A 27,469-nucleotide genomic window follows, 5' to 3' on the forward strand; every position below is an offset into this window, starting at 1 on the left:
ACTTGGAAAGTTTTCTATGGTCATATGCTGACATGTTTTATTCCCTGCAAACAGGAAGGAGAATAGGAGCCTTGGTGGCTTTTGATAGTGGTGGTAACTGGCTAAACAAATTACAGTTTCTTGTGGCCTTCCTAGCAGAAGTGTTCAATGAGGGTTTAACTTTCGAAGGAAAATTATCTTAAGCAATATGAGAGATCATTTGGGATTAGTAGATAGTTAAGTAGCTGTGTTCACAGAAGGAAAGAGGCAAGAGAAGAAAACGGAGGAGGTTTATAATCAAAAGAGCAAATGTTGGACTGTTGCCAGAAGAAGGAGGCAAATGAAGGAATGTCAGTGTCTGATAATTAGGGGAAAAAGGCAGGTTCATTTCTTGCTGCTTGCCAAGACCATTGTGTCAAATTCTCCTTGCTTGTAGTATGACTGTTGCTCTTGTTCCTTGTGTTCTAGGTGTTCCATGGTTGCTTGGCACCATTGGCACCAGCCCTCAGTGGAAGGAGATTCAGTGGCCTTAAAGCTCCTGGTGGCAGAAGCAAGTGGCTTCTGCTTCCCAATGTTAACTCTGCTTCAGTTGATGACATAGGGTGATAGGGAGGATACAGGAGGTGGGATGGAGAGTGATTGTTTCTGGATGCAAGGATTTTATGATCTGTAGCACACACTGCTATGCATGTCTGCAGTGATGTGTGTTTACAGCTGGATGAGTGGTTTGACTTCCTGATACATTGGTTATCTTTATTTGTGGCGGAAGAGGAAAATGAGGGGAATCCAGTGCAGTCAGAAACTCACATACAGTTCTAAGTCAGCAAGAAGGAAACACAGGGAATATATGGCTGGCATAGTGGGTCTATACCTTGTTCTATATTCTCATATTGTTCTTGGGCAGGAAGAGATTTTCCAAACCTGAACTAAGTTTTCTGTTCATGTACATGTAATCATGCTCATGTACGTTGTTACTAGCCTGCCAGACCAGCTTGGAACTGGATTTTTTTATATTAACCCATGTGACCTGATTGTGCAGCCAGGCTTGAGATTCAGAGAAAGAGCTGCAGTGTGAGTCCTCATACAAGAAAGCACATACAAAGCTAAGTTTGTCCATGTATTAATCTATCCCTTCATACTTCATGAGTAAAGCTATCGTGCTACCATCTATAATAACACCCTGAAAGTGATTTCTGTGTGTCCCTTTTTCCTCTGGAGTATGCCTTTGTGTCTGTGTGTATGCCTGTGTGCAAATGTGCAAATATTCCTTGCTTCTTTCATGTACGCATGTAGTGACTAACAATATGCTTGCTATTTTCTGTTTCTGGATCAAACAGTAGATTTATGCCTTCTTTTCTTCATTTTCTCCCCATGTTTTCATCAATTTTTTCTTTTTCCTTTTCAGTAATGTATTTCATGACAAATTTCTACCACTTCTGCTACAGCAAGTGGAAGTAGGATCAGCAGAAGGCAGCTGTACTATAATCACTTTTAGCTCAATAAGGAGATCTTTACAGGCAACTTTGTTCTTATTTCTTAACGGGATTAAGAAGCTCAGCTCTTTAAATTCTTGCATATAACACTGACATTTCGAGGGTGTGTTTGGACCAAGGAGTTCAAAGAGAAGGAATAAAAAAGAAAAGCCAATATGACTTTGTTTTTTACCTTGCTGCAGGAGCAGTTTGTGCAAATCGCCTATAAGCTTATTGACCTGAATCTTTGACTCCTTGTTTTCTCTGGATTTGGCTGGAGTGTAGACACTGATAGAGCACTGATAGAGGTGATTGCACAGCCCTCGGCTTTGCGTCGCACCAGACACCCCCCCTCCCTGCACCTGACATTATCTTTCCCTGGCAATACTTCTGTTGTGTTAGAGCTCATATTCCTTCAAAATTTTTAGATTATTTTAATTCATTGCATTTTATTTATGTAGACTTTCTGACTAAATGAAGGATACATTCATTATTTTTGGTAATCAGAGACAGAAGAGGGCATCTATGTATTTACTTCTCCTAAGAGAACTAGAATATGCATAAGAACTCACAGCCCTACTCCTTCCAACAATGCAATATTTACCTCTTACTGGCTTGTCTGCATGTTTGTGACACTGTTGGATTCTCATATTCCCCAGAGGAAGGGTTTCCTTATGTTCATCTGTATGACATTCAACTGAAACAACTTTAGAAGACAAGGCTGGGGGACGTCACCACTCTCTACCAGCACTGACAGGAGGCTGTAGTGAGGTGGGGTTCAGTCTCTTCTGCCATGCCTGCAGTGAGAGAATGAGAGAAAATGGCCTTAAATTGGGACAGGGGAGATTAAGATTAAGTATTAGAAAAACATTTTTCACTGTCAGGCATTAGGGTGGTGAGGCACTGGAATAGGTTGCCCAGGGAGTTGGTGGAGTCAGCATCCCTGGAGGTTTTGAAGAGGTGTCTGGATCTGGCTCTGGGTGATGGGGTTTAGGGGCTAGTGATGGTGCTGGGTGGACAGCTGGACCTGATGAACCCTGCTCCCTTCCAACCCTGACGATTCTGTGATTCTAATCTGCTGTATTTCTTGTTGGATGCTGAATATGGACAAAGAAAGGAAGGGGCTTCTCTGATAACAGCCTTTGGACAATGCTAAGTCAGAATTAGATTGGATCTTAGCAGGATAAAAGGAGATCTTTTTCATCTGAACATCAGCATTTGCCTTGTGCTTTACCTCTTATGGTTTCTTATTCTTTACTGCTACTGGAGCTCAGAGGACCACCTGTTTTCTTTCTAGAAGAGAAAAGAGATATCTGAAAAGGTTGAAGTGATTTTTTTTTTTTGTTGTAATTTTTTTTCACCATTCACTAAAGAGCATGTTAAGGCTTCCAGAATAAAAAGTACAAGATTGTCTATTCTGTACTTTGTTTTATTTGCTACTAACCCATGTTTAAACCTGTCAGGCCATATTTTCAGTCCAGCCTAAACTTATGTAGGTATTAAAATCAACTTTAGTTGGATTAAAAATTGACCTAAGTTAAACAAACAAACCCTTCTTCTAATCAAGACATTAAATGCTCATCAAACAGAAAATTGTATCTCAAAAAGAAACTAGAAATCTATGTTTCAAGAAATAAATACATAGATCCAAATGGAAAACATTATTTTAACTGTGCAGAATTCCAAAATGCAAGAAACACTTAAACAGCTTACTCAAATTTAAGCAGTTTATCAAAGCAACTCCAGTCTTTTCAGTCAGCACATTTTGGTTTTCTTAAGAACAATGAAATTCTGCATTCTATCTCAGCTAGGGGTAGAATTCACGAAGGGATTATTTGGTTACAACAAGTAGTGTAATGTCCTCTTTCTAGAAAGTCACAAAACTTGAACTTGGATTGACTTAAATCTGAGGTCAAATTTGACAGAATAGGAATTGCAAATTAATAAGGGTAATCTTCTTTAAAACATGAAATGCACAAATGACAAATTTCACCACATGTTCTTAGTTCATGTGTACTGTACATCTGTAATGAAGGTCCATTTTGTCTCTTTTTTGTCTTATTTGGTGGCCTTGATACAAAAATTCTGAATCTGTTTGAAGAGTTCTAAGATGTGGCTAAAAAAATTCTTGTCAGCCCAGGCCCAAAAAGCAGACTTGCTCACAGGCTGTACACTATATTTGTATATTTGCTGTAATTTACCTCTGAAAGGATCAGTAAAAATAAATAAAGCACATGCCTCATTTATGTCATCATTGGATAAATATTGACAAGACAAATATTAATACTGGATAGAGAAAAAGAAGCACATATTTTTGACTGCTCACTCTTTTTTCTTGGGTTTGACTCACAGAAGCCTAGACTGGTTTTGAAATCACGTGTAATGTAACATGTATGTGGGAACACACCTGTTAGGTGATATGCAATGATAGGCAATTGACTGATTTTGATATTGAACCATCTCAAGGGTTGATTATTTCAAATGAAAGCATCCAGTTGTTTTCAACAAAGTAAATTAAAGTTTCACTGTGTAGGAACAGGTACCTATTATTTATGTAGTCACTTGTGGAAGTCATAAAAACTGGATTTGAATATGATAATGATTTTAGCTGCAAAGTATAAAACAGGATGTTCTTGGTTGGATGAAGAATTCTTACAGGAGATTGAATATTTCTGCAGTAGGGATGGAACAGAATTGTTACATAATTAAATTGGAATATGAACTTGCAGAAGAGCCTTTAGACTTAGAATTTGACACTTGTTAGAATTTCTGTGAAATAATCTCTCTGTTCTGCTGCAGGCTGGTTTAGAATCTCATGTATTGTTGATTTCCATTGAAATAATTTTTGAAAATTATACTGAGCAATAGTCTTTATTTGTGGCATGTAAATATCTTAAAATGTGCTTCTGCTGCTTTTCTAATCAAGTGCTTAGAGCTATGTAGTTTGAACCCTAGGCTAGTACTTGCATATATCTAAGAGTTCTTGTATTTGAAGTTTTAATGGGGAAAGATTGAAAAGATGTGAGACTTTTTTTCCTTTTTTTAAAACTGATAGAAGCTCTTGAGTAGCCAGTACATCTGAATGATGCTCATTTGTAGCACAGGTGTTTAGAGTTTCTGCCTAAAAATTTATATATATATATATATAAAACCTATTAATAAAAAGAAAGTCAGGAATACAATGTATAGAACACTTTCAAAGTTCTGCAGAAAATACATTTGAATGAATGATCCTTGTCTTGAAAGGACTTCAAAAGCAAACAGTGGCAATAATGAGAACATATCAAACACGTAGAGAAAGAGGAAGGCCAGACTCAGTCTAGATGAATGTGCTGCACAGCAGTGTCTTTTCCCAGGAGAAAAGTGCTGTAGCTGAAATGGTTAGAAATAATTGACACTGCTTTTTAACATGATCACTGTGCTGAGATGTAATGTGTCAAGATGTCATTTCATTAAACAAAGTGGTGGTTTTAATAGGAACTGAAATAGTTTCATACCTCTATTTTGGACAGCTAACGGCTTGCAAATGTGTGGGTACTTGCCAACACTTGAATATTCACAGACTGATCCTAAAAATTAGGGAAAGAGACAACGCATTGTTTCTGAGAATTGCTGGACAAATAATTCTAAGAGTGCTTAGGGAAAATGGAAACATACAGTTATTTCAAATGAGGTTTATCCCAGGAGAAATTATGATTGTTAATCAGCATGACAGAAAACAATAATTGCTTGCAAAGAAGCAAAGTATTGAGGTGATTAATATAATCTGAAGTAAAATGCAGTGGATTAACTTGTTCAAGTGCTGGTTTGTTTCAGGTACGTTACCAAATCAATCATCTGAGGGCCAGAGTTTGCTCATACTTTCTGTTTTGTAGAGTAGGGTGTCTCAGTTGATTTTTATGGGCTCCACTGAAATTATTTCTGATATCAGATGAATTGATAACAGTCTGATAGTGGTAGCATCAGATCTCTTCCTCTGTGTCTCTGTCCTTGCAAGGCTTGTAGTGTAAACCCATTTGCATGGCCCTGTACTCACTGTAGTTGTTTGTCTTGTCCTCGTATTATTTGGCAAATATGACAAAGTGTGAAAACATCCCTCCCATATTGTTTAGTATCTTTAGTCTCACAGTTCCATTACCATTCCAAAAGCTTATATAATTATCTTTTGCATTATTTTATACTCAGAATGATTTATCTCTGCTGAACCCTGTATTGCCATTACAATTATAGTTAAATATATACATAGAATACTTTAAAAAGAGGTAATCCACAGGGTTAGTTAAGGCCTGTTAGATGTCATTTGTATTCTTAAGAATAGTGTGTGCTGCTAAAAAGTAAGTTACATTGAATGAATTAAGTATTTGTATTTTAAGTTGTATATGGTTTATTTCAAAGTTACTGAGTATGGCTTTTGAAGAGAGGTTCCTGGCAACAATCCTCAGTTTACAGTGTGTTTCTTAGGATTCAAGAGCAGGATTATCAGTGTGTGTAAGCTCTGTTACTGGTTGCAGGCACTGAGATAAAGCGAGTAACAAAGGACAGTTTTTGATTGCTGATCTATAGTTTCTGAAGCTCTGGCATCTAGTTCATAGTCTCAGAATCCTTGTTTGGTTGGATCTAGAATTACTGCCGCTGTAGACTGTGGCAGGAAGGAGGAGGCCCCCTCCCCCTTCACAGCCAGTCACACTGGTCTGTCACCATCCATGAGGTTGTGTCCTTGCCAAATGAAAGCCCACAGCAAGTGACTCCCCAAGTCTTTGCATTGCATCTATTTTCTCTTTTGGCAATACAGAGCGCTACAGGCTTTGCAACAATTCATTTCTCAACTGATTTATTATAATTGAGAAGTGATGTTTCACTCTGAACAGCTGTATGAGGATGTTAACAATATAAGTTTACATTTGTGCCTCCAAGAAGAGGGAAAACAAACTGAATTTCAAACTTTTATTGTTCTCTCACTTTCATAGAAGCTGCTTTTTGTGACTGTTACAGTCCTTCACCCAAAGCTATTTTGTCTGATGATAAAGTCATGCATGTATGAAGCTTGCACGTTTTTCATCTCTTTTGTGACCTTATCTTTTGTGAGCGGCTTCTGTGAAGGTATCCTAACTATAGGAAGCACCTGGTAAACATACATGATATCTATGCCGTGATAAGCAGTTGCGAACAAGAAAGCAGATCTGTCAGTTTTGAACTGTTCATTGTTAAAAATACTTTGTTGATTTAGCTGATTGCAAAATGCATTATAGAGTGCCTAACAGCAGCTATAACATTCCCAGTCAAGAAAGTTCAATAGTTATATTGTACGAGACTTTTTGTAAGAGCCTAATACTGATAGGAACAACATGGATTAAAACAGCAGGCTTGAGAAGAACTGCTAACCCATGTGCTTCTATAAAATACCACAACTACTTGTGGTACAAGCTGATTAAGTACAAATTGGGAAGTCTTTAATTTGTTAAAAAGATTAAAGTGAAATTACTTGTTAATATTCAAGTCTCTCTTTTCCCGCTTGTCAGTGTTGTCAGAGAAGTTGGAGTTCTCTCTCATGTTTCTGGTAGTATGTCTCTTCTGCAGTCTTTAGATTTCCTGACCAGCTTTACCACCTCGAATTACAGTGAGTTGTCTGTTGGATAAACATTAGGCTATTTAAACCACATTAAAGTCTTGATCTGTTTTTGAAGACAACAGAAACAGTCAATGCTGGTAAGAAATTATAAGGTCAAGATGAAAATTCTATCCACATTACACACTGAAGTTGTTTGAATAAGACTGGGTTTTTTTTTTTTTCTTTTTAGTTATGCAGTATTTTGTGTATTCAGCATTTCAGCATAAGTCAGATTTGTTTTCCCCAGCTTTAGCTGACTAAAGATAGATTCCTAGTCTAAGCTGTGTGTTTAAGAGGATGATTCATTTCGTCTCTCTCAGACACCAAGAGGGGTCTAGATTCATCCTAGAGTAGGATGAATCACTCGAGGTTTTGTTCTTCCCTGCCCTGTAAGCAGTCTGGACTACCTTAACTTTCAGGCATCTAAGGCTAGAGGTGATGAGTTCTGCCAAATGTGTAACTTTAATACCAAGTGTAGAGAAGTAGTGGAAATTCCAGTAGATTTACTCGACTCATTACTGAACATAGTTTATGGTATAATATGAGCGTTTTTCATGCAACAGTCATTTAAAGGACAGAATTAACTTACCAGGCTTGGTTGCTAAGAAGCAACTGCTTAAACAAAAGCAGGTTTTGGTTCATTTTAGAGTACTTACACCACTCTTTGGTGTTGATGGGAAAAAGTTATTTACCCTTTAACTTAAATACAAAGTGTAATTGAGCAGCAAATTAAAGAAAAAGTGTAAGAAAATCCAAAATAATGGGATTAGAAAGGAATCAACAGGTTAGTAACAAATGGGTGGTATATATAGGCAAAAAGGACATGATTGGACGTGGAAGAAAGAAATAATTAATGTCCTAGATCCAGTTAAATGTCTACACCTGTAAACTGAAGAAAAATGTAATCAGTTCTAAAATGAATATTAAAAAATAGTCTTAATGTGAGTGAAAAGTAGTCAGTGACTGAACAGAAAGAGTAAACAATGGAAAGAAAATAAATTCTGTGAGGAAATAAACTCCTTTGTGCTAAACAAATGTTAGCTGCTAAAATAGCTTTAAGTATGGGGAAAGAAAAGAAAAAAAGCTTGAGAGAAGTGCTTTCTTATCAGCTCTTCTGCGAAGCCTCCTTTTGGCTTTTTAAAGTTGCAGTGTCTCCAGGACCAAATGGGATGTCTTGGTCGCCCATTTCAATCTGACCTTGATGCTCAGCTGAGCCTGGGATAGACTTCACTCCCTGATGGATTTGGAAATTGACAGTAACATACCATTTGTTGGTTTCACAAGTAGATCGGAGTCATGTGGGGGAGCAGGAGTGATCAGTGTGGTGATATTTCAGGTGTGTAATGCATGCACTTGGCAGTTGGGAATAGTAGAGAATACCAATGAAAATAATTAAGAATACTTGTAGATGCAGAGCAAAGTTTTCCTTAATGTAAATTCTACACATTTTATTTACTCTATTTGCACAAGACATGCGTCAATTAATTAAAACTTGACTGTGAAAACCGTGTAACACTGTACTTCATGAAACACAGAAGACACAAGTTAATGGAAAGTTAAGTCATCTGCTAGCATACATTTTCAGATTTTTCCTCATCTTCCAAGTACTTAATTACTGTGTACTATAGTTTTTGTACCTTAGCAGTTGTTCTGTCCTTTTGCTTTTCATCCCAATATTTTCACTTGCCTTTGTCCTCTTTTAATTCTAATAGTTTCACTTGTTTATGTTCTGGTTAGTTGCACTGACTGGAAGAATGCTGAAATTTGCAAGCTAAAACCAGGTTGGCATATATTGTAACCTGGGAGAAAGTAGTATTTTGAGGTTAAATTTTCCAATTATCTGTGCTTCTTTTCTGTCTAAAAGAATAACTATTTCTAGGTTACGCTGTTATTGTTCTGATTTAGTACATACAGCTCTATTACACACAGTGGAAGAAAAACATTTGCATCCTATACAAAGAATATTCTAAGAACTGTGTTACTTACATACCTTGAGTTAGAAAACAAGAATTGCCCTTGTTGTGAAGTGCTTTCCAACATTTTTGAGAAAACTGGAGTTGATGATGCCAGGTCTGAACTTAGGAAAAATTTCTTTTGTGTCTCTTCAATGAAAGACAATTTTTTGCTGCTTTAAGTTGCTATGAATATAGAAAAATGGAGGTAAAATTGTCCAACAGGTTCTTCAGTCCACCCAAAGAAAGCAGAGATCTGATTACTACAAAGTAACTATAGAAATGCTAATTCAGAATAGGCCAGTTGCTTAAAACCAAATAATTGCTAAAACTGCTTAGCAGAAACTTGATAGCTCTTTCAGCACATGAGTACATTTAGGACTTTATTCTGAAAAGTAATGTCAGATTGAGCTGAAGCATGTGAACTTCAAATGCCTGGCTACAGTTATACAGTCAATTTAAAACAAAAATTGTACTAGGTATTTGTGTTGTATTCAAGTTTTACTTTACACACTGCAAGTGCATATGAATATTCTGGACTATGTTTTTAGTACCACAAGTTCACTGAACTATAGTTTTGTAATCAAACTCTGGAGTGATTATACTATTGTGTTTATGTGACTAGTAGTTTCTTAGACTTCATATTTGAAAAGCTGTGTTTTATGAATGCAATGAAGAATGTGTTATTACGAGGCATTATATGTGCACATGAAGTTAATACTTTATAGTGTTTGTATATAATCATGTACTTGAAAACTCTGGGTCACAATCTTATCTGGTATAAATATAGCTCCAGTGATAATGTATGGGGATCTGGCATAGTTTGTTGTAATCACATTTCTTTACCTATGTTGCTAATTAAAGCTTTTGTTATCATGAGTGGGGAAAAAATTAAAAGTTACTGCTTAATTGCTGTGCTTTTTGCTCCTTCTTGGTCTCCAGTTGTTAAATCAACAAAGGGTCTGATTTTTCAGTTTGTAAAATACATAGTATTTGTTTTTCTAGTGCTGTCACTTTTTTGTGGGAGATCATTTTTTAACAAGTGTCCTGCAAGTGTGATACAAAAAATTGAACTGTAATCAATCCTATTTGACTGAAGTAGTTAATTGCATAGATTTGTTTTTTTCTTTCAGTTTTTCTTAGTGTCTTCCTATGCATGAGTTTCTTGAGTAGGTTAGTATTAAAAAAAAAAAAAAAAAAAAAAAAAAAAATCTACAAATGAGTAAAATCCAAACCTGGAAAAGCCTTTAGAGATGTAACTTAATGTGTTACTGTAGCCAGAGTGTTTTGTGTTAATACCTGAACCTATCATCTTCAGTGTAGTTTTCATAGTGGTTGTTTCAAAGTAATTTGACATGGAGCTTGCCTGGTTTATTTGTTTACCTGAAATAACTGCACTTTCAACAAGCAGTTCTTCAAATAAAAATTAAATGGTCATCTCCAAAAATTTAACCATATCATAATTCTCTGTGTGTCTTGTATATGACCTTGTAGTGGGTAGTAACAGAAGGCAGATGGACATTTTCAGGTACTTCTGGATGGCGAAAATCTGAAAATTTATCAGAGATGTATTATTTCTTTAAATAAAGCTTTATAGGGAGAAAATTACTTTAGGGACCTGCTGGTATATTATAGCTTTAAGGGCAAATTCCTTAAATGCTGAAATACTATGGATTAGCTTTTCACTAGTAGTGTGAAAAAGCAAAATGTTTAGTGGACCATGTTTTTGTTCTGCATGTCATTTATCTGCAGTGCATAAGAAACACTGGGGTGTCAATTCAAGAAAACCCATAGCTGAAAGCATAAGTTCCTGGGGGTTCACGAGCTGATTTCTGTCTCTCCTTTGTGCATACAGAGTCAGTGACTTTATGTGCCTTGGTTAACATGATTAGGTGCAAGTTGTGATTCTGTTTTTTAAGCATATGGAGTAAACAGTTTTCCAAGATTTTCTCTGCGTGGAACTGGAAGTACTGGATACTCAGGGCTTCTTTGAGTCAGTGGGAACTCGTGAATGTTTATGTGTCTAATTTTATTTCTTTTTTCATTTTCTCTCTCTTCATAGATACACGTATGTTTGCACTTAGTCACGTAAGCAGTTGTTTGAATATTACAGGAGCTTTGCTTAAAAGTCACTATTGGAATATGTCAACACAGTATTTTTTTATGGTTTTTCAGGTAATGAAGAAGGAATCCAGGAGGCAGCAGAATCTGATGGTGATGCAAGGTCAGAGAAACCAGGGCAGCTTGCTGTGGAGACTGAAGATTGGGATGGGCCAGGTAGGGAAAAACAACTGAAAGCCAAGAGAAATTTCTTGAACTAGACTACAGTATTTGTTCATTTCATTATTTTAGTAGATTGTTATGCTTTGCATTTATTTTTAATGGACTGTCTCTTTTATGATCGTTTGGGTTTCAGGATATTGGGAGGTAAGTACTATGATGAAATTCTTGAGTAAAAAAATGGCTTTTTTTATACTATTTTGTAAATTGTTCAACATAAAATGTCTTGTGTACTTGTTTCATGTAAAGGAAGATTTTCTTGCTGCTTAGAATTTTAGGATTAAAATTTCTCCGTAAATTCTTTCTTCCATGGTTGGATTAAGGGAGAAGCACTTCTCTTCTGTTCTCTGAGGTCAGAAGACCACCCAGATGGTTTGGTCTCTTCTCAAGCTTTATGCCAACATTTAGCAACATGTTTAGCTTAAAAAATATGTATGATATCTACTAACATTTTCAAGGAGCATTTTTTACCTGTTCGAGCCTGATAGAAACAATTTAGCACAGCTGGTCATTGGTTTCAGTGGAAAGAGAAACTCAGACTGCAGTCAATGGAGCGTTAGAACTTCACATTAAAACAGTAATTCAAGGTAACATTTTCTGCTATGTAAGTGAAGATGGTGCAAGCATAACATTGCTAAGATGTAATGGTAATATGGCAATACTTTCAAGTATCTGTTCAATATAAATATGTAAAACCTCTCTTGTACTGTAAAAGTACCTAAGGCAAAGGGGCAAATTGTATTTCTCAATTAGGCAATTCTGCAGTTGAATTCAGTGTTTTCATGGGCATGGACTTGGGAATAGGCCTTAAAAATCCATTATATTGACCATAATTTAATAAAACTGTTGCAAAATGTGCATCTGAAGCCAAACACGCTCTAGCAATAGCTGTATCTCTTATGGAAATTTTCCCTCAAAAGGATGAGCACATCAGAAGAGAATTCCAGAACCGTTCTATCAATAATTTATAATGCAATAATAATATTTCATTAGAAAAATTCCTATATTTCAATGACATTTTCATCCTTGCTTGATTTTGCAAATTACTGTATGCTCTTCATGAAGAGAAGAACAAAACTAATGGCAATTTTCTGAAACCAGTAGCTGGAAAATACAATGCAAACAAAAATGAAGACATAGTATATATAATTATTATGATATAATTTAAAATGTTTTTCATGATAATACACAAAGAACTTGATATTCTGTATAAAGCACTATGGGGTTATATGAAAATAAGGTTTAGTAATTATGCTACTATACATGTAAAATAATGCAAAATATGTCTGTGATGTAGCAGAATGGCCTTTTCTAGCTGCATAGCAGATTTAAAGGCTGTCAGAATTTACCATATGACTTGGTTTTAATTTTATTATAAATAAAATCTATCTGAAATTTTTAATTTTTTTGTTGCATTTTTTTAGTGTTTTTCAGCATAGTTGAATGTGCATTTTGTGGGCTGTTACTGCTTTTTGTATGTGCTACCTTATTCAGAAGTTTCTGAGGTCTTCTCTGACACTGTGGAGTAAAAGGTGATCTTTTCATTTTGTTGGGAAAAAAATTCAGTTCAACAGTAGAATGAGTGTACTTCTTGTAATATTTATGGATAGCTTTGACATGGGATAAGATGGAAATCAAAGCTGAATGTGGGAAAATTTCTTTTGACTTCTGAAAACTGATGACCACCAGTATCAGCATCTATATTTTGTTTAAATATTGATTCTTTACAAGGGTATGATAGATATGAAGAAGAGGAATGGCTATATACCACATCCCATATTCTCCATCACACATGAAATGAAGTTGGTTACACTTGACACGGTAAAAGAAGCAATCAACAGAAGATCATTTTCAACCATGCACTACAAAGATAACCTCTTTCAGTTTTTTGAAAAAACCCAAAATAACAAAGCATGAAACACTCTCCTTATTTAGAAACATATTTTAGCACAGCACAAACAGAGCCATTGAAAACATCCAAAAATTCAACAAATTTACCAGCCATCAGTAGAGGCACAACCTCAAAGGGCAGATGATGATACATTTTTTGTTATCTGAGCTGTCTCTGCTCTCCTTGGTAAGGAAACTTCAATCTCTGAGAGGTGGAACTTCTCAGAATCCAACAACTGTGTTCTGCATGATACAAGTTGCTGTCAACTGATAATGTGAACTGTGACAACGCAGGAATTTATATAAATAGTAGAGCTGTTTTGTTATTTTAATATTTTATGTCTTTTTTTAGCACTAAGGGAACATATTGTGACTTTCAGAGCCAGTACTTGCCAGGAAATGAAAAATTAAGCTTCTGGCATTAATTAGAATTTTATTTTGTTTGAAAATTTGCATTGTTAAGTGATTCACATGCATTCTTAAGTCTTTGTAATTAGAATATTTTTTTGAACAAAAATCTAAAGTTAAATGTGCTGTCGCTTCAAAGAGTTTCTGCTGCAGCAATATTTCAGATCAGAGTCTTGTGACCTTCATTGGCCATCAAGGAATTTCAGAGATACCGCCTGCTCTGTGTAGCTGCTTTGTGGGTTACCTGAATGTTTTTCATCTACCCTTAGTTTTCATCTTCAATTTTTAAAATTTCCTGTCCAGTGAAACAGCTCTGAAACAATGGAAACTAGGGTCAATAGACTGTGTATGAACACACAGTGAAGGACCCGATCTTTTTTCTTTTATAGCCAACAGCAAAAGTCCAAGGAATAGAAAGCAAGAATAGCAAGATTGGGTTTAAATCCCTTTTATGTAAAAAGATTTAGTTTTTAAATGTGGAAGCAGAAGTAATTTTATTGCCTTGTGTCTTCTGTTTGCCTTGGAACATGGAGTTACATAGTTCGGTAACTTTGTATTATTGTTAAGATGTCAGTGAATGTGAGGGCAGTGCTTTAAAACATAACAAACAGAAATATCTCCTACATGGCTTCTACAGATCACCCATCATATTAGAGAATATGATCACTCTGGTTTCTACTGAATGTATGGTTCATGCTTCCATAGGAGAACTTCCTTAAAATCTCTGAAAATTTTAGATACCAATCACCTCAAGTAAAATATTGTTAAGCAGATATAAGGAAATTATATATTCTATGGCATCTTGAAAGATGAATTGCTTACAGATTTGGAAATGGATTTCTGTTTATCATTATCCAGTGGTCGTGCTTGCAGTGGTGTATACAAGTTCACAATACTTGTCATTATAAGAGACAGCAAATCTGAACTCTGTCAAAAAGGAGAAAAGGTTTGATTTCAGAAGTACAAATTATAACTTGGAAGAGTTTAAGAACAATTTTTAGACTTTCCAAAAGCTATAATATAAGTGAAGGCAACACTGATATTACCTAGAAGATAATTTAAAAAAAACCCTGCAAAAAACCAAAGTGGATGTAACCAGATGCTAGAACTATAATATGAGGCTAAAAGGGAAAAAAAAAAAAGGGAAGGAAAAAAAAACCCTCATAGATAAAAATCTATCAGTAGCTTCATTAATAACAATAAGATGACATTTTAAAATGTGGTAAGAAAAAAATAATTAGAAAATTGGTATTGATTTATTACAAGTCATGGCTCAATAGTTAGAGGGGACAGGTAAAAAAGTAAAGTGTTTCTAGTCTGTTTAAAACATTAGTGCATAAAAAGCCTATTTGACTGTATGTGATGACTGTACTTCTGTACTAGCTAATTTAAGCAGTCTGATGGTTTGAATTTAACTTTTTTTAGGAGCTAGATGACCCAGCTCAAGTGAATGACTTTAGTTTTGAAAAAGTTTTGACATGATTTCTCAAATGTGTTCAAAACAGTAAAAGCTGGTGTGGGTAGTGACAGACCTGTCCACATGGCAGTGGACTCACTGGAAGTTAGAGGATAAGTACTGTAAGATGCTTTTATTAAGAGGGGGTTAGTAGGAATGCCAATCTGTATGGCATATAGAAAAAAAAAGTCTTGTGAAACCAGCATAACATGTAATGTGAGCTGAAGTATATTTAGTTACTTGCAATATGTTTAAAATTTTTAAAAGTGCTGTATAATGGGTAGATATTGCTACTGGCAGACCTGAATAACTTGCCATGTTAGCTGCAGAAATATTTCAGTTTCAGAGTAATTAAAGTTATGAGCTTATGAGAAGGTAAATAAATATTTTCATAGAATTTTTACAGTTGTAGACCTGTAGGAGCATCAGAAAGCAGGGTCTGTAAAAAAGTCTTGAGAAACTGGGGTTGAGCCCAAAAGAGAGGGTTGTGACTAAAGGGAATGTTTGGCTTCTCAGATGCTTTTCTGATCAGCAGTCTTGTTTGGTGCTGAAACAGACCTGTATTCTGTGTCCTGTGGTCACACTTCAAGAATGATGTTAAAATTTGTAACAGGTTTAGAGGAGAGCCACTAGAAAGTTGAAAAGACAGGTATTATGGAAAAGTCTAGGTCCTTTCCCTATTTATTTTATCAAAGATATATTAAAGTTATATTAAAGGGCAATCTGATTGCAAACTACTTTAAATTCAGAGTGAAAATCTGATAACAATGGGTGCATCTCTTTCTAGCAAAGTATCTGAAGATTAAATGGATGTTGAAGCACCACAGTTTCAGACACAAAGAATGGATTTTAGTCCTTAAAAAGTCATTATTGTAACATTTTATGAAAAGTCACTTATCTGTCATTAGAAATATTTGCATTCAGGATGAGATACTTTCCTAAAGAACATGATCAAGTTCTGTGGCAAACACTGGCCTTTTAAAATGTGGTAGATATCACTGGGGCAGAAATTAGACTGACTGACCATGCTAGTTCCCTGTAACTAAAATGAAATTAATAAATGAGCATACTCTCTATTGCTTTTAGAAATATTGTACTATTTGGGTGCATTTTAATGAATAAATACAAGCAGGACTCGTATGAGCAATTCCCAATTTTTATTTCTTCAGTAACTGTTTACTAAAGTTATGTTAAGAATGTTAACTTCTTTGTGGTTTATTCTGCAATTCTCAATTACTCTGTAGTGAGAAAATGAAACAATAGAGTTGAAGACAACATATACTGATTCTGTAATATACAAGGGAGTGTTTTTTCCCTGTTGACAGCTGGGACACAATTTTATAGTACTGACTAAGCCAAAAAGTTTTCCCAAATCCAGTGCACCATCCTGTGCACTCCATTCTTTTGACTTTCTTCCTGCAATTCCAACAAACAATGAGTGCTTCAGCCATCAGTGAAGTTGCATCTGGCTTTTAAGATAGAGAAACATTGTTACCAGTTGAGGAACTAAGTAAAGGTCATTTCCAAAGGTGAAATTACTGCCATTAGAAAAGTCTTGGTTCTAAGGAAGAATTGGATCTCTTCTTAATTCACGTGCACTGCACTAGATTGCCCTTATGTCTTATGTGAGCTCTTTTATAGTCATAAAGGTGCATGGCTTTCTTATAGAATGTGCTGATTTTGTCAGCTGGATAGCTTAAAAGTCAGTCTCAGAACGTCTTTTGAATTGTACCTGAATTCTGCTTAGAAAGTGAGAAAATGTGATTTGTCTACATGTCCAAAATGGAAAAAAAACCCCAAAAAAACCCACAAAAAAACCCCAAACAAATGAAAAAGCCCCTACCATGCACTAAAATAAGTAAAATAAGACGTAAAACTCTTATTGGCAGTTCACAGTGATTTTTCCATCTCTACATAAAGGGAGTTTTCTATATGTGAAATCCTGCCTCCAGTAAATCAACAGGACTTCTGCTACTGGCAGTAGTAAATCAGAATGAAGTTGCAGCTCATGTTGCTTGTTTCAGCAGACTCATCATCATTCCTACACATCTATCAGAGAACTATTGGAAATAGTACTAAGGATAGTTAAATATAGCACATTATAGTTTCTTTTAATTGCTCTTTCAGGTTGGTGTTTTTTCTTAAAATGCATCAGAAATTTTTAGAAAACTAGTACACTGGAAATTAAATAGCAGTTCAAAATGATGTTACATTGAGCTGTGCTGCTGTTAATACTCAATAAAAGATAGAAATGGTCTTTCATGTGAATTCTGGTGTATTGCTTTAGTGAGTTGTAGATCAGAAAATTGTAGTGAACATTAGGAATGTCAGATTCACATTTTTACCTGCTATAAAAGGTAGTTTGAAAAGCTTTTCTGTATAGATTTCCTGTAACCATCCATAAGAATCACTGCAAATATGTATTGATTGTTTGGTTTGCTCTGCATTATTTAGTAATACTATAAAAAGTTTGGGTTACAAAGTAAAGCTGTATAATACAGAGTGGTTGGTAGACCACTGCAAGATGGAAACAGACATTAATGATAGCCTTTCACTCCCCCCACCCCCCCACTTTTTACTTCTTTTTCTATTTCTGCTTTTTTTTTCTTTTTTTTTTTTTTTTCTTTTTTTTCTTTCTTTCTTTTTAAACCAGTCCTAAGAAGGACTTGGAGATTACTGTCCTGATTTTGTTTCCTTTTTGATTGGGGAAATGTGGTAGATTTAAGATCTTGGAAATGCTATTTGATGTAAATTAACAAAAATCCATGAAACATAGTTAACCATAGATATAGTCTGACAGTAAGAAGAATATTGTGAAGAAGCAGAGGAAATCATAGAACGACTGTGTGTTACTCTGACAGTGAATCGGTATTATCTCTGCTATCAGATAATGCAGTTATCATTAATTTTCACATTTGCATTTCAATCTTTGCAAGGAAATGACTCTTGCCGGATGAAGATAAGAGCTCTGTACCACTATAATGAACCATCATTTTATCCCGATGCTTTGTATCCATATGAAAATGAGGCTGGGTGGTGTGGTATGTGAGGAGGGGGTGGGGGGGGGGTCACAGAAACATTATAACAAAGTGTCAAAAATCACCACAGACTTTTGGAACCCTTAATGAAACAAGAGCAGTCTAAATAAATCTTCTGTAGTGAAGTGGATATTGGATTAAAAGCAGAGAGCTGGGCTGCCAGGCTCAAGGGTTTGGGAGGGAACCTTATTGAAACAGGGAAGGATTTCTGTGGGTCTTGATCTGGTTTCCATCAACAATTTGGAACTAGGAGGAGGCCATTTGGACATAGAATAACAAAAGCAGGGGTCTAAGAGTGGTCAGGATAACCTTTGCACTGCAGCTTTTGTTTTGACACTTGAATTCTGTAAAGGGAGGTGCAGATGCAGGTGGACTGCTGTCTTGTGGTTTGGATTATGGTGCTGGAGCTGGTTTAGGCAGTTACCACACCTGCACACTAAATACAGGATTTTAAATAATTATCAGTCTTGTATATAGAATTTGTCCAAATTTTCAAGGACTGTAGTCTTCACAGTTCTATTTCATGCATAGCCCCAATTTGTGTTGCTTACCTGAAACTCGATCTGCAGACCTCTGCAGCATTCCATTTTAGGTCCGATTGACTAATACCCATGTTACTGACATATACTTGCACTACATTCAACTTGTTTAACCTTCATGATGTAGTTAGTGTTTAGTTAGTCTGTAGCTTACAGACTTCACAGTACATAATTTAGACTCACTGCCAAATGTCTTCTAAAAACAGAGCCTCTTGAGGTTTGCCCTGCTGCCCCATTTTTTGTAACAAAAACTGAGTTTCTTAGGTCATGAAATGATTGTAAGAACTGGTATTTAAATATGTGGAATTTATAAAGTAATTTTTAGTGTGCAACCTGGCACCATTTATAGGAGCACCAGGATGTCAATCTTGCTGTGACCAGCTGGGGTTGATGAATTATTTTGTTGCCCATAGCAGCTGCTTCCTCTTGCAGACCTTTCTCTGAGTCTCACCTCTCTTCTTACATGATGAAAGTCTTTGTTTCATAATGAGAAGATGCAGATCTAAGAAGTGGAAGCAAAAATATGCTACTCATGTGTTAATATACTCAGTAGTGACAGAAGTGGAGTGGTAAATAAGTGTTAAAATGGTCTATGTCATGATTTTGTCAGGCACTCATCCCGAGTAGATCCCAAAGTGCAGAAGCTGAAGCATTTGCAGGGAACATTCTCCAGAGGAAGTTAGTATGCTGACACCTAATTAAATACTAAGGAAGCCTCCCAGCAAATAAACATGGCTTGTACTTGTATATGCCCAGAGCTGTTCTGTGCCACATGGAGCTTTTATTTACGTCTGACGTACTTAGTACAGAGGCTGTCTGTTGTTCAAGGCAGTTGATAGTGGTACTGGGCTGCTCCCTGTACAGGCCTGACGGGTGAGAATGTGAGTGGCTGAGTGAATTCACATGGAAGTAGCAGCCAAGCCTTCGCTGTTATCTTTCCCATGAGCAGTTTTGACTTTTCTAGAAAAGAGGCTGTTGCATGACCTACACCAAGCATGCGTAATAGATGGGGAGAAATTTCACTTATGGTCACACCTGACAAAATTAAATTCTGCCCTTTAGCCAGAAAAAGTGGTGACCAAGGCTTTGAGAGAAAAATGAGGTGTAAAATAATTACTCTAAATGCATAAGAATTGGCAGTAATAAATTTTGAAAACTAAGACTTATTTCTTGTTATGATGTCACTTGCTGTGGTGACTTCTGTAGCATCATTTTCATGATGCAAGGTGCAAATATTGTAGTGTTCTGTAAACCTGGAGACACGGATTGTCTCATTTGACGTGCAACCTAAAATATCAAAAACCAGTTATTTCATCACTGAATACTGGAGCTCTTGTCAAGCATTCCAACTGTTTTTACAGTTGGAATGTAATTTTCTTATCATTATATTACATAATATTCTATATGAAACATATTGTATATTGATATTATTAATATATGATTTTTATTGTTAGCATATATATGTGAATTTAGATTTATTTCAAAATCAGTTGCTATAGAAATGAGCCTGGTTTAGAAGTAACATCTTGATACATATTTCGCACGTGGAGAACTTAAATTTTATTTAAACAATTAGCCTTTTAGAATATTTTCAAATGCAAAACTTCGTTTTTATCGAAGTCAAAATGCTTCAGAAAAGTGAAACTACCTAAAACCTTCAAATCTATTAGTTGTTTCTTTGTTGTTTTTTTTTTATGGCATTCTATTCATTTACTATTTCTGCATCTTTATTCACCCATTTGTGAAATATTTGTTTGAGATTGCAAGGTTTTTGATTTTCAGTGTGTTAAGTGTAAATTAAATTGTTCTTTGGCGACCATCTTGTTCTTCAAGTTGGGCGAGTTTCTGGATTAGGGTCATGTTTAGAAGTGGCAGTCCCTAATTTAGTGCTCCTCCCTCCCCAAAGCTCTCTCTTCTCCCCCATCCGGTGGAAAGGGGGAAGGCAGGGATTATGGGTTGGGTAAAAACTAGTAGAAACAGCAATGAGATTAAAAAAATGAAAAAGTTTCAGCAACAATCCTAATAACAGTAGTGCATATAAGAGACAAAGAACAGAATGGCCAGTGCACCCTCCATGTGCCACGCTGCTCCTTCTTGGAAGTGAGGATCCCTTGCTTCCACCCCCCAGCGATGATGGGCATGGTGTAGAGAAACAATGTGGACATGCACACACAGCTTCAGACTGTGCAAAATTAACCCTGTCCTTGGCCAAAACTAGGTAGGCTTGAAAATGATCTAGTATCTTCTTAAATATTTTTTGTACTTCTGTATATTCAGCGTGAGAACATTGGCCTGACTTGTGAAAGTCATTGAACTTCGAATGAAAGGTGATACATATTTGCAATGTATTCTATTTTGATTGACATTTATGTTTCAGGCACAAAAGATTTCTTGTTCTCTGAAAAAAAGTTGATAGCTGGAAAAGGAGGAATCATCAGATTCACTAGGTACTTCACTTTGGACATGATATGCTATATAGTGGATATTATGTAAAGTTCGAATCCCCGTAGGTCACACAGTGAAGGACTCCTAGTCTGTGAAATTCTACAGGGAATCAATGAACATCTGCATTACAATACATTGTTTCTTGTAGTTTCATGCACCAAGGGACCTGCAGAGGCTGGCAGAAAGCTTTGCACTTTTCAGCTGTCTCCACTGTAGTTTGGCCACAAAGGCAATATTACACCCTGGTAGTTGCAGAGGACTGGGAAACAGTGTCTGGTTTTGGAAGCAGATTGGGTGAGGATCAAAAGGAACATTTAATCAGTCCACAAGTATTTTGTTCTTTGTTGTCTTTTTTTCCTCTTAATTCAGCTAAGATTATTTCATTCAGAATACTGCATGACAACACCGGCTTGACCAATTGAAGAATGGATATATTAATATATTGAACCATATATGCAGCACAGCATTATTTAATGCACTTAAGATGTAGTCCAGTAGTTGGGTACAAATACCTGCTTAGAGGGGCTAGTTACTATTTCTTAAATTGGCAGGTTTCAGTGATGAATTCAGTGTTCCGCATTGAAGAAAACATTTTGATTTTCATAGTACAGTATCCTTCTAAACCTTTAAAAGCTGCTTTATTTACTCTCTCTTAAGACATCATACGATAAAAGTTGTAATATAAATAAAAAACCAAAAAATATCACCAGGAACCATGATATCTCTTTTCAAAAGAACTAACTTTTGCTGAGAGTAAAAAATTAAATGTGGCGCGTGATACTGTAGTTATCAGTGTAGTCTCAAAATTACACAGTTTAGGATGGTTCAGAGTGAGAAAGGGAAACTGGATGTTGATGGAGCTAAAGGCAAAGTCATCTCTCAATTGTGACCTTGACTTTCTGTGTTTAGCTCAGTGAGAACAGCTTAGCACACATTTGAGTTTAGGTTTAATGGCCACATTTCATTTTTAGGGTGCTTTACCATTGCAGTCTCAAAAGGAGGATGTGAAATGATCAGCAGATCTTATTTTCATTCCTTGATTTATGCTTCAGACAAGGATATGTGCAAATGATCTTTATTGAGTGCATTAGTGGTCATCATACAGAAATGCTGCAGTAAACTCTCTTTTATGTAGTCACTCAGCACTTACTCACCAACAGGGCAAAAGTAAAAATGGCTGTTTTAATAGCACCAGACTTCATTTTTATCTAATTACAGAGTATTTTGTTCTTTAAGCATGTTCTAATGGAATCTAAGAAACCCCAGAATCAAGTATTCAGAAGTGTGGTCCAGGGTAAAAACTAGTAAGATATTTGGGTAGCAGAAGTAATAATGATTAAAGCCTGTGTTTGGAAAGCTGTAACTCTTAGTTTTTCCTGCAGTCAGCTGATTACCTTTGAAATTCTAAAATAGCTGTGTAGAGGACATTTTGTTCGTATCTCCTTCTCCACCTGACAAATATTTTGGAGTGTTCTGAACGTGCTCTTTAATTACCATGGTTGATTCCAAAAACTATTTTTAATCTATAGCATATTAAATCATATTCATGGGGAAGATGCTTGCACATGCCTTGTTTTGGCAGTGTGGGCAGCCAGTCCAGTGTATACATTGCATCTTTTATGATATGTTCCAGAAAAAGTCAATCAGATTGTCCCATCATAGCTTACTCTTTCCCTTTGCTTCCCTTTGTGTCTCAGGACTTTTAAGCTATGTATTCGAGGTGAAAACCTTGAACAACTGACTTCATAATGTGTTTTTGGGGATTACAGGTAGAAAAACTTCACAGTATTTTACATAACTTTAAGTAAATACTGTAGGATTACACATTGCCTTATTTATTTTGTAAAACTGTATTGTCTGATGTATTTCAAAGATTAGGGATAAAGCTGTAAAAATCATATTTTAGTGAGAGAAAATACTCAGGGTGGGCTTCTTTAGGTCTTTGCCGCTCTGATTTTATGGCAGTATAATTGCTTTGATTTAAAGGATGTTTCATCAGCATAAACCCACAATGATGGACTATTTTGGATAATTTAGACAGATAAAATAATGTATACACTTCCAGAGTGTCATGTGTATGCATTTTGGACTGGGTGGTTCAGCCCAGGAGACTGAATTTCAAATTACATCATTGTATTAAATAAAAACCCTTCACCAAATTATCTGAACTTTGATACTTATAGTGTGGTGCCAAAATTACTAATCAGTTCATAAATCTTTGGCTTGCATATATAAATAGATACTAGTTCTCATTAAAAAAAAAAAAAAAAAAATAGAAAGACTGTCTGGAAAGCACTCTGTTACGCATCCAGTCAGAGTTTTCTTAAGTTGACCTCAGTCCAATTTTCAGTGCCTGTGTAATGAAACATTGTAAACACTTCATATAATTTGTTGCTATCTGATAAAGTATGTAGAATACTAAAACCTATTTATTTAATACTTTTACTGTAGTGATTTCTACTTTATTATTTTTATTGACTTACTCTGAGGAAAAAAAAACCATATTCCCCATTTACAGAACCGCTCAGCATTTGATACTATTTTTCAAAGTTTTGTATTGGGTATCAACTTCTCATGGAACTTTTCTTTAGGAGGTGCTCTCTCAATATGTGACTATTTCTAGCAGCCAAAAAAGAAAAAAAACCTTCAATGAAACAACAGATATTTTGGTGTGTTGCATTCTGATAAGAGCTATCATTTAGTTTAATTACTATATCTGTAACACTTTAGCCATCAAATTTTGAGTGTCTTCCAAGGAAATTATTTTCTCTCATCTTGTCCCACTAATCATTATTTTAATAGTTGCAACTTACTTTGCTTTTTTTTTCTCTATCGTCACGCCACAATGTGTGAGTCATCGAAGAATGGTGTGATAAGGTAGGGCTTAAAATGGTGTAAATGTGCCAGAAGACGTCTCCAGGGCACCCTGAAGAAGTGTCCTTGCATATTGCTATGGTACCTTTAAATATGTTACCTGCAAAGCAGTGGGCAGTTAGGAGTGTTGGAGTCTTTTCTATGTGATGCACAAAGTAAGCTTCAGGTTTCTTTTTTGCTTTTCTGTAGGAATGCATCTGATTACAGAAAAGTCAATCTCCTTGGATTCTGCCTCTTGCCAATATATCCTGCAATGGCATATGTGTATTGACAACCATGATGTAATAGATTAGTTGCTCAACTGATTCATTGGTCTCACATTGTTCAGAGTTCTGTATACTGAGAAGCTCAGTCAAGAAATTAAATACTCCAGTAGTACTAAGAAATTGATCTTTCCTGCTAAAAGCCTCTTGCCATCTACTTCTTTTTAATTTTTCTCATAAAAGAGACAAAAAAAGGCTTGAATTTTTCAGAATGCCCATCACAGTAGTTTCACCATTTCGCAGCTTCTCGGATCATTGCCCTGTAAAAATGCTGTGTGTTTCCCAAAGCTTGGACATATCATGATACTTATCTAAAGAGGAAAAATGATATATTTTTAAAAGAAAAATGCTGACCTAGTTAGGGAGGCTGAAACCATTCATTAATTAGAAGTCATAATTGCAATTACATGGTAAAATTAATTTATCACGAAAATAATCCTATCAGTTTTCCTTTTTGGAAAAATGGAACCAAATGATTTTAGCAGCCCATATTGCTTAAGGCTGATATTACAATGATACTGGTTTAGAGTGAATAAAGCAATCAAATTCTATTTTCAAGATCTGAAATTCTGGGACTGTGTCATAGATAGTTTATGTATTATATGAGATTCACTTGAGTTGTAATTTTGTAATTACATATAATGTATAAAGCATATATGCACAGATAAACCCATGAAAGGAATAGAATGTGTTGAAATTTAAAACGAGTGAATTGAAGATAACACAGCATATAATATATAGAAAAATTCATGTAATATGGTAAGTATGCTACAGCGTGTGAAACTGAGAATACCTTTTCTACTCTCAGGCTATTTAGACTTCCTTGATATTTAAATGTTAATGTACATTAAATGGAATTTAAGGAGGTCCAGCTTGGTGGACCTCAGGCAGCCCTGGCAGGTAGTGATCCTTGGGGATACCACTTTAGGTATATATTTGCAAAGATGTTAAAGCCATGAAATATAGTCCTTTGATGACATCATAACTGTGAAATACAACATTATTTTGCAGCAGTCAGAGCTTTGCTTTATCTATATTAAGTGCTAGGTATGCATACATAAAAAATACCAAATATTGAAACTGACTGCTGTCATCCAACATGGACATCTTCAGCTGAAGTACTCATCTCTCTCTGAGTCCTGTATTTGACTCTACAAATGTCAGTGGACTATTTGTAGAGTATCTTGCTGTCAAATATCACTAAATTTAACAGTGTCTTCTCACCAGAAATGAAGTAATAATAGGTGTTGTGGATTCTCTTAGACAGCTATATGTCCAAAATCAATTAAGAAATTACTTTTGCTTTTGTAAATTTTAACAGGGGACAGAAATTTATTATTTTATGTCAAGCTAGTCAAACTTGGTCTTTAAATTTAAGGATCTCAAATATATAATTAAAATTTCTGATCCTGTTGAAGTAAATAGAAAAGTACATGTTGGTGACAATGGTGTTAATACCTAGTCTGGTAATGGCTAGTTAATGTATGAATACATACATCATGTGCACAAGACTCACAAATGTACTCTTCAGGAGAAAGACTTAGGCACACTCATGAGGGGAGCCTGCACTTTGTTATTAAAGAGGGAGAAGAACAAGTACACTTTTGGGCACCTGAAAATATTTTAGGTGTCCGTGAAAAAGACTTCACAGAAGGGTACAAGAAATCCATGCATAAATCTATCTGTCCAGATTAACCTGGCATTTGAAGATAGAATCAATAAGTCTTTATTTCTTTTCACTACAGGTAATAAGAAAAAAATAAATACTTTCAGAAAAACATTTCTGATCTTCTAGGCTCCCATCTTGAAAAATACTTTAAAACTTTTATTTTAATGTGTGTGAGCATTCCATTAAAAAAGCAGAACTACACACATGCATGAAGTTAAGCACAAATGTGTTTGTAAGACTGTGGCCTTAGCTAAGAAGCTCTTTCAGGAAGGAACTGCCTTTATCCACGGTACTTTCTACGTACTCAGCAAACTGCCAGCCTGCATAAATTAATAAGTATGCAAATCAAAGCAATACTAAAGACCTCTTTCTACTTTGGAAATGTAAAAGGCCTTAAAGGTGGACTAATTTACTTCAATACCAAGAGTTCTGAATATAGTGGGCTTCATATTGTAGCTGCTTCAGTTTCTCTTAATTACAGAACATTTTTTCATGGATTTGCTTAATTTTCTAACTTACTGTTTTGAGTTAGTTTTTTTATTAAAATAATTATGATTGTTTGACTTGTATATGTTTCTTAAAGTAAATATGTTTCTTTTCCTTTGAGAAATAGGAGCTAAATCTTGAGGGTGCTGTTCATTTCATAGCCACTTTATTTTCAGTGGGATAGTAAGTTCTAACATAACATGGTAATTTTTTAATGAAAAATTCATTCGAATTCTGCAATGTTTCCTTATTATTTTAAATTTTAAAAATCCCATCATGTTTTGTGGCTCTGATTATATTTTTGGATACAATCTTGTGGTGTCATAGTGCATAAGAGTCCTGAACTTGTTTTATTTTCTAGTGGTATGATTATACTATTACTGTGTATATTTTGCTGTAACTTTATATGGGAATACACCAATATAAAGAATTGAGAGAAGAAGTGCAGGGACAGAAAAGGATTGTGGTATATAATGTCCAAAATGTTCTTAAGGACAAATCTTTTCTTAAAGAAACTATTTGTGGGGTTTTTTTTGTGTTTTACAGATTGTTTTTTAATAAAAAATACCATAAGTATGACTGAAGGGATATCCTGAAGTACCCTGTGTGAAGAATCTGTGGTTCTTAGTTTCTCATTCTGAAGATCAGTTGGATCTACTGCATTTTATTTTAATTATTTAGCTGACTCCAAACAGTATTTTAGAATTATGATTGTTGCTTGATGACTTTTTCAAGCATCAGCTGATAAACTAAAATTTATCTTGGCAGTTTGGGGGCACAAAAGAAAATACACCCTTTTAAAGCTCTTATTATCTCAGTACCAGGTACTTAACTGTGGTACATCCTATTTGTATTTTTATCAACTTCTTTCTTCAATTTTTCTTTTATGCAGACACTTCCTACTGTTTAACTTTTGCCTTCCTTATTCAATATTTGTAGGAATAAAAAAAGGTCCATATATATTGATTTTTATTTGCCTTACAGCTATGTATTGTGAGGCAGAAGGCATGATATTTTTTAATTGAATACATTTACTTCATATGAAAACTGTAGCACCTAAGTTTATATGTGTTTCTCTCTTCTGATCGTGGCACAGTGGTACTTCCCTGT

At 35.4% G+C, this 27,469-nt stretch overlaps 1 protein-coding gene across 2 annotated transcripts in view; it reads left to right on the forward strand.

The window, feature by feature from the left end:
* Window positions 1–27,469, forward strand: part of ZFPM2 (zinc finger protein, FOG family member 2) — a 306,491-nt gene that overhangs the window by 61,264 nt on the left and 217,758 nt on the right. For both annotated transcript variants that reach the window (XM_058833173.1, XM_058833174.1), the window contains one exon: window positions 11,187–11,288. In XM_058833173.1, the coding sequence (XP_058689156.1) occupies window positions 11,187–11,288 (102 nt within the window). The remainder of the gene's footprint in view (window positions 1–11,186; window positions 11,289–27,469) is intronic.

The sequence above is a fragment of the Poecile atricapillus genome, chromosome 2 (assembly GCF_030490865.1).
Source record: "Poecile atricapillus isolate bPoeAtr1 chromosome 2, bPoeAtr1.hap1, whole genome shotgun sequence".
NCBI lineage: Eukaryota > Metazoa > Chordata > Aves > Passeriformes > Paridae > Poecile > Poecile atricapillus.